This window comes from Sphaerodactylus townsendi, linkage group LG08 (assembly GCF_021028975.2).
Source record: "Sphaerodactylus townsendi isolate TG3544 linkage group LG08, MPM_Stown_v2.3, whole genome shotgun sequence".
Classification (NCBI taxonomy): domain Eukaryota; kingdom Metazoa; phylum Chordata; class Lepidosauria; order Squamata; family Sphaerodactylidae; genus Sphaerodactylus; species Sphaerodactylus townsendi.
The window spans coordinates 109344214-109360258 of NC_059432.1; the positions used below are offsets into that span (position 1 = coordinate 109344214).

General features: G+C 44.0%; 1 protein-coding gene across 1 annotated transcript in view; it reads left to right on the top strand.

The window, feature by feature from the left end:
- The first annotated feature begins 13804 nt into the window (after positions 1-13804).
- The window catches only part of LOC125437766 (cytochrome P450 2J2-like), an 81017-nt gene continuing 78776 nt past the window's right edge, over positions 13805-16045 (top strand). Inside the window, exon 1 of the mRNA XM_048505713.1 lies at positions 13805-14079. Coding sequence (XP_048361670.1) covers positions 13912-14079 — 168 coding nt within the window. The 5' untranslated portion in view covers positions 13805-13911. The remainder of the gene's footprint in view (positions 14080-16045) is intronic.

Consider the following 16045-nt stretch of genomic DNA (forward strand, 5'->3'; position numbering starts at 1 on the left):
CTGGATCCCACCTCTGGATGCAGGAGATTGTTCCCCTCATCTGGCTGGGTCAATCAGTAGTACAGCAAAACAGATAAAAGATGGTTGTTCCACAGGAATCCAGAGTGACTTGATTTTGGACAATGCAGCTGTGCACTCAGTTTCCAAAGAGCAAAGAATATTAGTCAGAAGTCTAGTGCCAGGAAACCATATTTTAATTATTCTTGTTGTAGCTGGGGGAAAGAAGGGATATTGTTTGCACCTCTTCGAATCTGATATCTCAAACCAAAGCACAAACATAGAGTCTCCAGATTCAGAGGCTGTACTTCTTGGGAAATCTAAGACAGGTTCTCTGTTTCCAAACTGCCTTAGAAAATTCTGACACAGCCAACATTGAACCACACCTACAGGTAACAAGAGATTTTAAGGCTCATCCGATGACCCAAGATCTTACATAGATAAAAGGGATAAAAGTGATTAACTTTTTTTCTCAGCTGTAGCAAAGAGAGAAATGCTCCTGTTTGCTAGCCCCACCTCTTTGGAAACAAGGAGGACCTAACTCATCCCCCCCTTTTATTTACTTGTGTGAGCCAAGTAAAATATGATCTATGTGTTTTGTGTGTTGTATCTTTGTTGCATAACAGACAGCTCTTAAAAGGTGGAGAAGCTCCTATGATATTTTGTGCTCATTTGCCTGTTTTAAAAATGTTTACATTCATCCCCCATGGTTTGCTTGGGATAATAATAAATTAATTAGATTGGTTTCTGTACTGAAGGTGCTTGGACCTATGAGACTGCAGCTCATATCGCTAATTGCCAGGAAGACAGATTGGGAAAAAATGGATTTGGAACATTAGCATGGAACCCAGGGGGAAGAAATGGAATTTGAGGGTGTGTCACGGGATGGCTGCCCATAGTCCTAAACCCATGGAAATATGTATTTGAAAAGGTTTTGCTTGAAAAGAAAGATGAATTTTTATAAGAATGGAAAAATTAAAAATTTGACTCAAAAATGCAAACCACTCCAGCAAACGACCATGCCATACCAGTTCTGTGTTGTATATGTTATGTGTGTTATGTCTTTGTTCTGTGAAACAGCCCTTTAAGGCACCCTCTCTTCTGGAATGTTTCCTCCCTCATGCAGCTATTTTTCATTTGCATTTGTGTTACCCTGTTTCTCCGAAAATAAGACATCCTCTGAGAATAAGACATAGTAGAGGTTTTGCTGAAGTGCTAAATATAAAACATCCCCCAAAAGTAAGACGTAGCAAAGTTTCTGTTTGGAAGCATGCCCATCGAACAGAACACCAGAGCTCTGGCTTGCCTTAGTGGCACACGCATCAAAGACCCGAATTTTTGAGTGAATAAATTTTTGAGTGAATAAATTAAATAAATATAATAAATTAGGGTTAGGGTTAAGGGAAGGGAAGGGAAGGGAAGGGGCTCAGACTTGCCTTAGTGTTACGTTGAGTTTAAGGGCGCAGTCCGAGAATAGTGCTATTGTCAGTTTTAGGTTTCAGGTCTTTGATTCAATTTTGGGAATAATTTTTAACTGAATAAATTAAATAAGAATAATGACTTTGGGCTTCAAGCAAGGGCAAGGGTATGGCAAAACCCTGAAACCTGAAACTGACCATAACCCTATTCTCAGAGTGCGCCCTAGAACTCAATGTAAAACTAAACCAAGACGGAGCCCCTGTCCTTGTCTTAAACCTAACCTGTACTTTGCTTCAGGGGGTTCAATTCTATGGGACCCAAAAATGGTCGGGCCCATTTCCCACTGCCCCCTGAAGCAAAGTTCCCCAAACCTGGATGGTGTCATCCAAAGATTCTCCTGAAGATACCCTGAAAGTTTTGTGGGTTTACCATGAGAAATATGCACTCCACAGCCCTCTATCAGAAATTCCCCATTGACAGCAATGCAGAAGTCACTGCAGAAAAAATATTGGGCAAATTTCTGGGGGTGCCTGCAGGGGTCGTATTTTCAGTGTATCGGTACCAAAATTTCAGGGTATTATCAGGAGAATGTCCTTATGATACCACCCAAGTTTGGTGCAGTTTGGTTCAGGGGGGACAAAGTTATGGACCCTCAATAAATAAATAAATAAATAAATAAAAGGGTAGCCCCCATCTCCTTAGCTCAAATTGGAAAGAATGGGGGATGGTGCACCCCTTTTGGGGGTCCATACCTTTGGCCCCCCTGAACCAAATTGCACCAAACTTGGTGGGTATCATCAGAACAATACCCTGATGATACCCTGAAATTCTGGTGCCGATATGTTTAAAACTGCAGCCCCTGCAGGCCAAAACGTGAAAACACCCCCCAAAAATCGCAATTCAACTGGTGATATTCGGATTGGATGGGATTCAAACAGCTCAGATTAGGACCCTGCTCGTCCGAATCAGTGCAGATTCGGTCAAAATCTGGATTTGGACTGTCCGAATCTCCACCCCTAGGAAACATGGATTTAGTTCAGAATTTCACGGCGTGGCTTAATTCTCAACATGACACTATTAAATTTATTAGTCATTCCAATTTGAAATGTGTACCATTGGCCGTTTCCGCACGACGATGCTGGGACCGTCCGAATGGAAGGTCCTAAAAAGAGCCGGGTCGCCGGCACCATGGAGCGCTGGCGCCCGGCCGACCCGGCATGTCCCCGGGCCTCTGGCACGTCGCCGAGGCCTGGGGACACACACCCCGGCCCTGTGCGCCTGCTCCAGCGGCGCAGGGCAGGGGGGCATGTCCCCAGGCCTCGGCGATGCGCCGGAGGCCCAGGGACAAGGTAAGTGCCAGGAGGGAGTGGGGGAGGCATCTTGAAGCCGCTGCCACGTTCGCCGGGCAGCGGTGCTTGGGCAAGTAAGCGCTTCTCAACAAGCACGCCTTCTAAGCGATTGGGAACAACGCCGGTTTCAGCTGGCTAAGGGTCGGGCGGGCGCAAGGCCGTCGCGGCTGCAATACAGCTGCGCTTCTCTAGTGCGAATGTATGCTTAATTCGGGGATGGCGCTTGTCAGCCCCCATGCCGCCATATTCACTGGGTACGGAAACGGCCATTTTTTATTTATGGGTCCATATTAATTAAAAAATGAGTGTTGGTGGTATCACCATATATTAAACCTACAGATAAAAATAAGTACTTACATTTTGGGTCATTCCATCTTCATCATACTAAATCCAATTTGCCTTTTGGAATTGTCCTTCATTTTAAAAGAAATTCCACAATGACAAGGGATTAAAGGAAATCAGACAGAAAAACTGAGGTGGATTTACTTAATAGAGGATATCCTTGGAAAATTATTAAGTCAGTGAGAGTTAAAGCTGATAATGTTGATGGAACCTCTCTTTTGTTCCCTAAGCAGCAAATTGCCACTGAAAGAATTACAGGATCTTTTGATATTTCTTTTGATATTCTATTTTAAGTGAAGGGATTTCTAAGATTATTTTTAGATATTGGCCTATTCTACATAATTTACCAGGTTGTAGACTTCCCCCTCTTTTGGGACTTAGAAGGAATAAAACTATTGGTAATTCTCTGGTCAGAACTGATATCAAAGTTGTAATTAAAACAAAACCTATAACAGTTGGACATTTTAAATGTGGACATTGCAATGTTTGTTCATTATGTTTTGAAAGTAAAGAGATCATTGTACCAGAGAAGAGGTTTCATAGGAAAATGTGTTTCTTTTCCACATGTAGTACTTCACATGTGTGTATGCCATCTTTTGCCAATGTCCATTATGGTACATGGCGCACACAACAAGAAAATTAAAAGTACGCGTGTCTGAACATTTTTTGAGGATACGGAATTCTGTGAAGAAAGCCCTGTTGGTTACTCATTACCACGAGAAAGGACATTTACCTGATTCCTTGCATTTTGTGGTGCTGGAGACAAAGGACACAATGAAAGTATCCCTTCCAGATTAACAGAAATTACCCAGGAGAGAAGCATATTATACTCATCAGTTGGACTGCATCGCCCCCTTGGGGCTAAATCAGAATATTGAGGTTTTTTTCCTTTCTGTTATAGCTGTAGGTCATTAACATTCATGTATTTAAGAAAAATGACACTGAGTCATTCTGTCCTCTCATTTAGAACAGGTGGTTGGGATTTGAGAAGTGCAATCATCCCTAACAGGTTTGTGTTCACAATGTTATAGTGTTTAGAGATTATTATTGCTCTTGTTTAATGTAGGTGTTTATTATGAGGTTACTGTATGCAATTAATTTTTTGTTTTATTTTGTAGGAGAGGTACCTCATTGAAAAAAGAGAAACAAATCTTTTTGTTTTAATTATTGAGAATTTATTACAAGGTTTTAATGTTTATGAGTACGATGTATGTCTAGTAGCCAATTATTGTTTTATAACAGATAATGTGATTACTCATTAGAATTTTTTATATTTATGATTTTACAGATGGAGCCACAGAAGATGGTTATGAGACATAACGCAACCCGGGGGTTAACTAGCCCCTTGTTTATTGTATATTTATCTTACATTCATGTAAAGAGGTTTTTGTTCGAGATATATCATTGTAAGGGTATGAAAATTATTGCCGCAGTAAACAAATAATTGCAAAGGTATTATACCTATTTAGTTGTTAAATATTATTTAAGGAAACTGTGTTTCACAGTACTTGAGCCTTAAAGGTACAGAATATTTTTTTTATTACCAACAAGTGTACCTATCTTTTTTTCTCATGGAACCTCCAGCTACTGCAGGGGTTTGCAACCTGTGGGAGCTCCAGACATGGATTCATGGATCATACTCTCAGCCTCTGCCAGCATGGGCCAATTGGGCCATGCTGGCAGGGGCTGGATGGGAATTGTAGTCCATGAACATCTGGGAGAGCCACAGGTTCAACCCCATGACAATGGGGCATGATGTCGCAGCCAGATCACTTCTGCATCCTGGTGGTAGAGCCGAAGCAGCACTCCTGTTTAGTGGCTGGAGATCTCCCTGCCAAGCCACCACAGTTCCCTCTTAGGAGTCTCTGAAGCTCTCCCTGGAAAAAATGGTCACTTTGAAACTTTATGGTCTTAAATCATTTTCAGGTCTTTTAAAGCCAAATTCAAAAGATACCAGAAAAAAGTGGATCACGCCTAGTGTTAACTTCTGTCATGTCACTTCCAACCATGAATTAATGTCTTCCAAAACATCCTATCATTAACATTCACTTCCTAGTCTTCGCATGCTCAGCATATGTCAAACTCAACTTGGTTCTTCTAGATGTTAGGATTACAGTTCTCTGACATCCCCTGCCAGCATCATGCTGGCAGGGGATGATGGGAACTGTAGTCCATAACATCTGGAAGGCCGTGAGTTTGACACCTATGAGCTAGGGAGAACAACACACTGGACTTTAAATTACTTAAACAAAGGAAGGAAGCTTTTACCTAACTGCCTGAAATTTTGGGAAAATCACATTGCATAAATTATACAGTCCTTGGAAATTTCATCCCAAATCGGTTGTGACAAAAACATGTATAGGTTGAGATGGGTTTCCCTTTTTAAACCAATGGAAACATCATTGTTCCATAACAATGAATGCAAGCATGCCATAAACATTTTAAAACGCATGTTGAGAATTGCAAACAAAAATTAATCAAAAATAAATCCAAATAATAATATTCCTTGTGCACACTCCTAATACCAATATATGCGAAGCTGCTACTTGATTGACATAATCTATTCTTATGAAACACTGTGCAATTGATGCACATGATAATCATTTTATTGTATACTAGCGGGGTCCGGCCATGCGTTGCTGTGGCTTATTGTGATGAAATGGGAAAGGAACAGTAGCAGCAAATCAATTGCAGAGGCCAGCAGTACATGCTCATGGAAACGCGCAGGCTGATACTGTGCAATGTCATTGATATGTGTGACTACATCCTCCCTCACTTCTGTTCCCTTGCATGGAACCCCTCCCCCTACCTACCTCCCCTTCCCCTTTGCTAGGGTGGGTGGGTCATATCCAGATGTTAATCCCTCCCTCCCCTGCCTTGCATGCCACCCCTACTCACTTTCTCCCCTCCCTAACTTCTCTTCCCTTGCATGCCTCCCCCTCTGTCCCTTCCCTCTCCCACCCTCTCTGTTCCCTTGCATGCCACCCCTCCCTCCCTTCTGTCTCCCTCTGCTAGGCTGGGTGGGTCATATCCAGATGCTGGGCCCGCCCCTCCCTCCTTGCATGCCACACCCCTCACTCTCTGTCCCTCCCTACTTCCTCTTCCCTTGCATGCCTCCCCTTCCATCCCTCCGCCTCCTCTGGCCTGGAATGTGTATGAGAGAGTAGGTGTGTTGTGTGGTAGTAGTGGGTGAGGCACAGAGAGTGAAAGGCACCTCATGCAGGAGGGGACGTGGAACCCCACCTGATGTCTCACACACTGCAAACTTGTGTATGTGTTTCTATCGTCATACTCAAGCCATTGCTCTATATATACTGTTTTCACTGCTCATATACCCACTATCTGTTAAACATTCTAAGGGCACAAACATTCTATGGGTGACAGTTACACACAGGCAGCTTCATGCATGCCTGGGTGTGCCAGGAAAATATGTTTTACCTGGCTCCAGGTGCTGTTGTCTGACAGCCGGGAGGTAACATAAGAACACAGCTGGGGAATGATAAGGTTCAGAAATTTTCAGAGCTTAAAGGCCAGCAGGTGGTGCGGGTTATTCTCGCTAAACAAACGCGATGGTTCCATTTTTTATATATATCGGATGTCCTATGGCTTGAAGCCAAATCCTGAGCCCATATAAGTGGGAAGGGGATGGACTACACATTAGACAGGCAGGCAGGCAAGAAAGACAGGCAGGCAGGCAGGCAGGCAGGCAGGCAGGCAGGCTAGACAGGCAGGCAGGCAGGATAGGCAGGCAGACTGTTTCCGAACATTTGGCACCTCTCAGCTTCCTGTTTTCCTATAATACTTCTACACCTATGAGGTGTGTGACGGCTAAGCCATATGATGTATGTTAGAGATTACATGAGAGAAGATTACAGGTTGTTTGCCTGCAACACTTTTTTAAAAGATGTTATCTAAATGCAACCTGCCCACTTGTCTTCTCCGGGAATACTTTCTTTGGTCTCATCATTGATGCAAAGGCAATGAAGAAACGAAGACGACAAGGTCTCCCTGAAACAGACAGTAGTGCTAGGCAAGGTGGAAGAAAGAAAAAGAAGACCAAGCAAGAGCAAGATTCAGTTTGGAAAACCAGACAAGGCCACTGGGAAGGGAGGACTGGGGACGGAGACATTTTGGAGCAGGGGAGTCAGATGTAGGGTTCTGAAGTCACATATTCATGAGATGTATTTTAAAAACATTTCCCGGTGCACTTTTGATTTGACTGCAGCCACTAGAGGACCATAGAAGGCAGCGCACAACAAACAACAGTATTTGACGCTGCTGTCTTGGCCTTTCTACAAAATGTTAGTAACACAAGCGAGTTCACACCCTAAGAATCTGAATGGTGCTTTGTGTTTTGAAATATCTAATCTTGTTTTCATTTAAACAGGACCCACAGGATAATAGTATAATAACATAATAATATACGTCCTACCTTACAAGGTTGTCCTTGAATTGACTTTCTATGAGCGACTTCTTGGACAGCGTCAGCTGGAGAGCCAATTTCATGAATGGACTGAGTCTACAAAGAGTTGTTACCTATTATGAATGAAGTGCCCATTTTGACTTGGACAAAAGTATTATGAATGGGGTTTTAGCTGTGTGTTACACCACAGTAAAATACTTTGAATGAGACCTTAAAATTGTTGTGTTATATTGTGACTAAAAAATAGTGTTTGTTCCCTAATACTTGTTAATTATGAAATGATTTTTCTGTACATAATTCTTCTATGAAGCAATAGGTTTGTACAACTTTGGTACAAAGAAATTTTTGTTTATGTTGTTATTCCTATGAAGTAATAGGAAAATACATATATATGAAAATAATTTCCAAGTCAAGCCTATGTTTTCATGTTATTATACTATTATCCTGTGGGTCCTGTTTAAATGTGAAAAACATTAGATATTTCAAAACACATAGCACCATTCAGATTCTTAGGGTGTGAACTCACTTGTGTTACTAAGGTTTCCTTCACTTTCTACAAAATGAACTACAAGGTTGTGGGAAACCTTTGCTTCTTAGATTGGGCAAAAGCAAAACCCATCAGTCAAAGCTGATATTGGAGCAAAGTAAAGACCAGCCAAGAGAAGCTACAGTCATTGCCAGAACACAACCTGCTAACAACGTTTCCCTCTCGCATTAATTTTGCTCAGCTCCTTCACAACCGGATCCCACAACAGGGCAAAGGAAAGCGGAGTTGAGAGCCAGTGTGGTGTAGTGGTTAAGAGCAGGTGCACTGTAATCTGGAGAACTGGGTTTGATTCCCCACTTGAGTTGTGGAGGCTTATCTGGTGAACCAGATTAACTTGTGCACTCAAACACATGCCAACTGGGTGACCTTGGGCTAGTCACGGCTCTTCGGAGCTCTCTCAGCCCCACCCACCTCACAGGGTGTCAGTTGTAAGGAGAGGAAGGGAAAGGAGATTGTAAGCCCCTTGAAGTCTCCTTACAGGAAAAAAGGGAGGTATATAAATCCAAACTCTTCTTCTTAATATGTGGTAGCAAAATGAAGTGTCCTAATTTTAAAAGCTATGGGGGCGGGGGACATAGGATGTCTGAAACTTGTGTGCACTTTTCTAGATCTGCTGCATTGCTTATTAGATCCCTTGTGTTATTCCGTTTCTTTGCTTTATACCTTGTGTCTCAGGTACAACAAGGGTAAATAAATGAAAAAGCACAAATACATAATAAAGAAAATAAATGGTGACAGGCTGACTGCCACGGTACTCATTTGCCCCCACTCCTGCAATGAAAAATTTCTGGCTATGGGCCTGGCCTGAGGCAATCTGAGGAACGCTGGCAGGAAAGCCAGAAACAAAGAACTGATTGCTTTTTTGCGGTTCTGACAAAAAGGTAGGAGAGACTTGATAAGTGTGTAACAGACTTCCTTCTGTGATACACCTCTGAAGATGCCAGCCACAGATGCAGGCAAAACATTAGGAACAAGATCTACCAGACCACAGCCACGCAGCCTGGAAAACTCACAACAACCAGTTACAGTATTTTACAGCCAATTTATTTAGCATCCTGCTTAACCCTATCTTAGTAAAGGATAATACCGCCATATCTGCATAAAGTAGCATTGGGATCCTTTTCCCTTCTAGCGATGGTAGAATTAAATCTGATGCATATAGATTGGATATGCAGTCATTTAAATAGAAATTAAACAGGAAAGGTGCCAGAAGGTGACAGAGGAATTTGGTCTGTTAGCAAACATTTGGATCCTATCCGAACCCTGGTAGAAATGCCAGCATATAACTCTTTTAGGATAGTTAGTAGCCTTCTATCGATATTAGTTTTGCCTAATTTTATCCATAATTTTACTCTGTCTATGGAGTCGAAGGCTGCCAAGAGATCCACAAATGCAACAACAACCAGTTGAATCCAGCCGTGAAAACCTTAGACAATATATTGTTTAATGTATTGTCGAAGGCTTTCACGGCTGGAATCACTATAGTTGTCCTGCTCCACACAAACACAGGACAACTATAGACAATAGCAATCAAAGGAAACAAGGGCCAGGCGATTTCTATTCAGATGCATTTGTGAGACCTCAGTCCCAGAATAAAGCAAGCTCTAGGATTATAACCATAGACTTTATTGGAGATCAAGGCATAACGAACGATAGAAGTTTTCTGAGGCCACATAGCAAGAGATAGAGCTTAAGTCCCCACAACCTTGGACCCGCTCCCACCAGCCTACGTTCCGCAGTTGCAACATAGAAACAAAGGAAACAATACAGTGATTCAATTACAAAATATTCACACAAAAGGCAGGAACCATCACACCTAGGAGGGCCGTGGCCCTTCCTGGTTATCAGTCCAATGCTAAGGGAAGGAGGGAGGGAGGGAGGGAGGGAGGAGTAGCCAAGCTGGCACCTAGCCCAGGGCCGGTAGCCCTCTGAATGGAGGGAGGGTCCCCCTCCCCCGGGCACTGGTCAGGCTCCATCCTGATAGCATTCACTTATTGACCTTGCTATCTTTATTGTTACTCACATGTCAGGCTACTTCTATTCAGATGGCCTCACCTATTGACCTCACAGTATATATACTCCACATGCTTTCCTTTCCTACTATCAGATCCTCTGAAGATGCCAGTCACTGATGCAGGTGAAACGTCAGGAGAGAATGCTGCCAGAACACAGCCATACAGCCCGGAAACCACACAGCACGCCAATATATTGTTTGTTTACTTACTTAGACATTTATATCCTGCCTTTCCACATGGTTCAAGGTCTCTTACAATAACAATTTATCATGAAAATTTACAATAACTCTTTTCCTTTTCCCCATTCACATGCGTGCTGTGCAGGCAGTGATCGAAGCCCATAGAATCAATCTGGGTTGCTTTCATCATGCCTTCGCACGGAAATGCTTCTCTTTTTTAAAAGAAAATCCCTACAACACATGCGTAGCATGAAGAAAGGAACCCCTGCAATCATGTCGATCGTCCCACAATACGATTGGCTGTGCCTGCATAGCTGCACATGTGCAACACACAAAATAAACACAAAGAAAAAGGGACCTCTCCACAACAGTAGGGCAATAATGAATGGGTCGCTGTGGCAGGCAGATTATCCCTGACTGTGGAAGGCATGTTGGAAGGGAGGGAAATAGAGCACCTCTTGCCTGGCCGTTTGTGCAGGAGCAGCTCTGACCCAGGTGTTGCAAAAGGATTGTTGGTTTAGCAATTTTCGGAAATCCTGGGTTGAGGGGAATCAAGAAGAAGAGAAGAGTTTGGATTTATGTCCCCCCTTTCTCTCCTGTAGGAGACTCAAAGGGGCTTACAATCTCCTTGCCCTTCCCCCTCACAACAAACACCCCGTGAGGTGGGTGGGGCTGAGAGAGCTCCGAGAAGCTGTGACTCGCCCAAGGTCACCCAGCTGGAGTGTGTGGGAGTGCGCAAGCTAATCTGAATTCCCCAGAGAAGCCTCCACAGCTCAGGTGGCAGAGCGGAGAATCAAACCCGGTTCCTCCAGATTAGATACACGAGCTCTTAACCTCGTACGCCACTGCTGCTCAAATGGGGCAAACTGGTTTTGGGGAGGGGACCTGTGCGAAGTCCCCCCCACATTGTGGTTTGTATTGTGTCCTACGCCCATTATTGGCACTGTGCAGAATCCAGCACAGACTTTTCCCCTCTGGAACGTCTTCCACCCCAAATTCTTCACTCTCTCGTGAGAGATTGTCTCAAGCTTTCCCCAGTCTGAAAGTGGAGACCATAGTTTCTCTAGGCAACCCTGGTCCTTTGAACAATCCGAAAGCAGCTTCAAGTTCAGTGTGGAACTCAATGCCACAGAACCTCAGCTCCGATTAATATCAGAACTGGGGTGTGGAGGAAAGAGCCGCTTCAGCATCCTCCCTTGCGCCATTTCGGATTGACCTCTTTCTTAATAGTTGGATTTATCTACTTTCAAAGGGCATGATAAGCCTCTTCCTGTAGTTTAACATTAATCCGCAGGGTGATAAAAACAACAAAGGATTATCAGCTGTCCTAAATCCAAAAAAGGGCATGACATGAGGAGATGCTGCAGCGTTTGGGACTCTTTAGTTTGGAGAGGAGACTTTTGAGGGGGGATATGATTGAAGTCTATAAAATTATGCATGGGGTAGAAAATGTTGACAGAGAGAAATTTGTCTGTCTTTCTCACAATACTAGAACCAGGGGGCATCCATTGAAAATGCTGGGGGGAAGAATTAGGACTAATCAAAGGAAACACTTCTTCACACAACGTGTGATTGGTGTTTGGAATATGCTGCCACAGGAGGTGGTGATGGCCACTAACCTGGATAGCTTTAAAAAGGGCTTGGACAGATTTATGGAGGAGAAGTCGATTTATGGCTCCCAATCTTGATCCTCTTTGATCTGAGATTGCAAATGCCTTAACAGATCAGGTGATCGGGAGCAACCGCCACAGAAGGCCATTGCTTTCACCTCCTGCATGTGAGCTCCCAAAGGCACCTGGTGGGCCACTGCGAGTAGCAGAGAGCTGGACTAGATGGACTCTGGTCTGATCCAGCTGGCTTGTTCTTATGTTCTTATGACACAAATGTTCACATTGTGGAGTGGAGCTCACTTTGACTCCCACAGATCAGGGTTTTTGACAGAACAGCTAAGAATGCCATTGAAGAACACTGACATCTTACTGATACACTGAAATCAGACATCTTCGCCTCCAGGGAGGGACCATTTAAATCGGTTCCGGTTTCATGCAAAGGATTCCAGCCCCTTAAAGTCCAAAAATTCCCGAATAATTACAAAGTCTGCAGTTGATGCCATACCATCCTGTACGAAATCCAGATCTATGGTCTGATTAGGTTATTATGTTCTTATATTGTGCAGAGCACATTATAATGACTTATTTACAATTAAAGCTACATCACCTTGTATTATCTTACTAAGCATACTATAAAATGACTCAGTTCCTATTGACTGTGTTATGGAGACGTGTGCATTTCTGGTCGTGGAAAGACTTTGGTGTAGCGAAGACTGAGAGCAGAGAGCAGATGCTGATGAACTTGGCATGATTTCCTTTCCCTCGTTAAAGAAAACTTGATGATGCTAAGGAAACCTATACTATTATGGTATGGGGATGTACAAAAAATAAGAAATATTGGGCCGAGAGAATGCAGCTCTCTGCTTCTATTAGATTTCAGTGCTAATATCTTCTGATGTCAGTTATCTTACTTGGAAGAAATCTTTAGGAGAAATTATCAAGAAGAGCCCAGTTCAAAAGAGTTATTTTGGCGCTGCGGCACCCCAAGGTCAGCGACATTTAGCGATGCAGTCACCTGGACTTCCACCCCCATGAGTCAATGGAACCATCCCTTTTCCCGTAGGAGAGGAAGGTGTCAGGGGTAAGCCTAGTTATCTACAAAGCATGTGAAAAGGAGAGGAAAGATGAAGGAAAGAATGTCCCCTTACAACATAGTAACATACAGCAGGCTGAAGACACATATTTTGTAGCAGTTACATTGACAGGGACGTATTTCAATCACCCAGATACTGGTAGAATATTTGGCATCGATTGTAGGAGCAAGATAGTTGCACCATTTGGTTGTTAGAGTGTCAATCTGTCAAATTATATGCCTCCAGGATAAATGAGGACTACAATTCCCATCAGCCCCTGCCAGCATGGCCAAGTGGTAGGGCTCATGGGAATTGTAGTCTATGAACATCTGGAGGGCCATAGTTTGAAGACCCCTGCTGTATGTTAATGCAGTGCAGCTGGGCAGTTAACTGGTTGATTGAGGGGGACCTTCAATGCTGCATATTATGGTGTAGCTTTCCATGCTCCATACCTCCTCTCCTCCTCTACCTTTGCTCTTCTCCTTATGCTGCACTATCATATGCCGTGCTGCTGCATTTTTCCTTGTTGGCTTATTTGTGTAAGCTTGTTTGCTCGTCAGTGCTTGTTAGTACATGACTATTTTGTCGTCTTCTTTTTGTAAATACATTTTTGTAGGCTGACTTGTTACATTGAGAACTTTATGAAAGGATAGCTCCTTCTTATATAACTCTGCTCTGTTTTCTCTGCTAAAGATCTGGGTAGTTTCAGTTCTTCTATCAGATACAATCAAGCTGCATTGGTTCAGGAATGCACCTCCATCAGCCAGGTGCCATCCCTGCCAGCATACCTGGAGGATTTAAATTCCAAAACAACGTAGCTATGGCATAAGAAAGTTCGATGTCACTTTTAATGACGAGAACATATAAAAAGGGTGCTGCCAGAGAGAAGCAGCAACATCTCTGAAGACAACAAAGAGCTGCCAGGTAAAGCTTCAAGAACAGCAGAGGAGAAAGACAATGTGGACACTGGTGATTTTGATAGCAGTCCTAGTGTGTCTTCTCACACTGCACTTCCTGAATCAACTGTGGGCTCACAGGAACTATCCTCCAGGGCCTCTCCGGCTTCCTATCATTGGGGGTGCATGGCGGATCTTAATAAACTTCTCTCAGGATTCCTTCATTAAGGTATGTCTTTTAAAATAACGAATTTGCTGAGTTGCAGAATCGACAAATAGCTTTTTGGAATCCAAGTGCTCTGGTGATAGAAAAATTGAAACTGATATTGCTGCCAGAGGGAGAGACCGTTTGCTGTATGTAACCAACACCTAGCATTTCCTAATAAAACACCTAACACTTAATTTATGGTATCAAGTTTGGCCACAGCCATGGATTTATTGGCTTGACAGAATAGAGATGCAGCATGAAAGCGCTTGTTAATGGGGGTCTGATCCCCAAGTGCTGGATAATGAGTTACAGGCCGGCCCCTCTGTAGACCCGCTTTCCTCAAACTCACCTGTTTGAGGAAAATAAACCATGAAGAATGCCTCGCAGCAATGAGGGGAAATTTCAGATGGGTGGTGGGCCGCTGCCTGAAGATTTCCCCATTTACAGTGGGGTGCAAGTCAACTCAGCCCACCCATGGGCATTAAGCTCCCTGGCTTGCTCCACCCCAAACCTCGTAAGGAGGTTCCCAAAACGGTTAGCAAGCAGCTAACCTTAGCGAAGGATCAGTCCCCCATGCGCAAACCGCAAGACAAACATTAACAAACAACCCCAAACCACCAGGGAATAAAGGGAGGGTGGGCGGGACGTTCACGAGCGTGCCAGGCAAAGAGGGCCCACACGTGGCCAGCCCCTGGCTTATAAAGGGGATGGGTGTCCCTCCAGGCTGATGTCAGGACTGTGCCTCCTGCTCAAAGCCTGACAAATCCAAATGGGCTGCCCCTGGGCCAGTGCTCTGCACTCAATGGGCCCTCTGGACTCCAAGGTCTGGCTAGGGGCCTGATGCAGGAGGGGAAGCCGAGGCTTCCTCCTTCCCCCGGCAGCAATGGTGACCCCAGTAAGTTGGGGGCCAGTTCTTTCTTCCAGCCATCATCTGTGCAGACACACATTTGAGTTCTGTACCTGAATCAAGCTGACCTTGGAAATGTTCATGGGATTTCAGAGAGTCTGAGGCACTTTGGCCCTCTCTCAAGAGGAGGTCTGGGCAGACACCAACAGACCAGCAAGCACCTTCCTCAAGTTTCTTCATCGTGTGTTATGTGCCATGAAGTTGCTTTCAACTTAGAGCAACCGTATGGATTAATTACCTCTAAAAACACCTAATAATTAACAGCCTTGCTCTGGCTTTGCCATGGAAGTTTGCTGGATGAACTCAGGCTCATCATACACTCTCAGCCCAACCTACATCACAGAGATGTTGTGAGGATAAAACTGAGAAGGGGAGAGCAATGTAGGCCACTTTGGGCTCCCTGTAAGCAGTCGGACCCCTTCTTCCGCTAAGGGGTGTCACGAAGGCAAGGTGGCCAAAGACTGGCATAAGAGCAAGACACTGCTGTCCACAAAATGTCCGCCTCGGAGAGATTTGGGCTCCATCTTGTGTGCAAGTCTAGGCAAGAAGACTGTTGGCTACTGAATGTTTCCCCTGGTGCTAAGTTGTGTCTGGCTGGGCAATGGAGCTAACTAATCCCCATGGTGTTCACCCAAAAGGTGATTTAATCAGATCCCTGAGCAGACTATTGTTTACCCTATCTGCACCATCCCAGTGTTATGGAGTATTTCCAGATATTCCCAATTAATACTCACAAACGCAGCAGTCAGCAGTCAGCAGTTTATTCAGGTACACGTCTGCAGAGGTGGAGGGAACCGCACCAAGGTGTGGTTCTCTGAAGGTCTGCCACGCAGGGCAGCTCAATTTAAGGCATCCCTCTCTGTCTCTTGGACCAATCCCGAGATGCCACAAGGCCCTTCAGGTCAGTCCAAGGCTCACAATCTACCTATCACAGTGCAGCATAATGATCTCATTAGACCACCCCACAAATCCCCTATACTTCTTTTTCTGTTAGTTTCAGCAGTTTAAGCAACAAGCAATTAAGCAACGGTTATTTCCAATCACCAGCATTTCTATATCTGTATATATGTGAGTAATTCT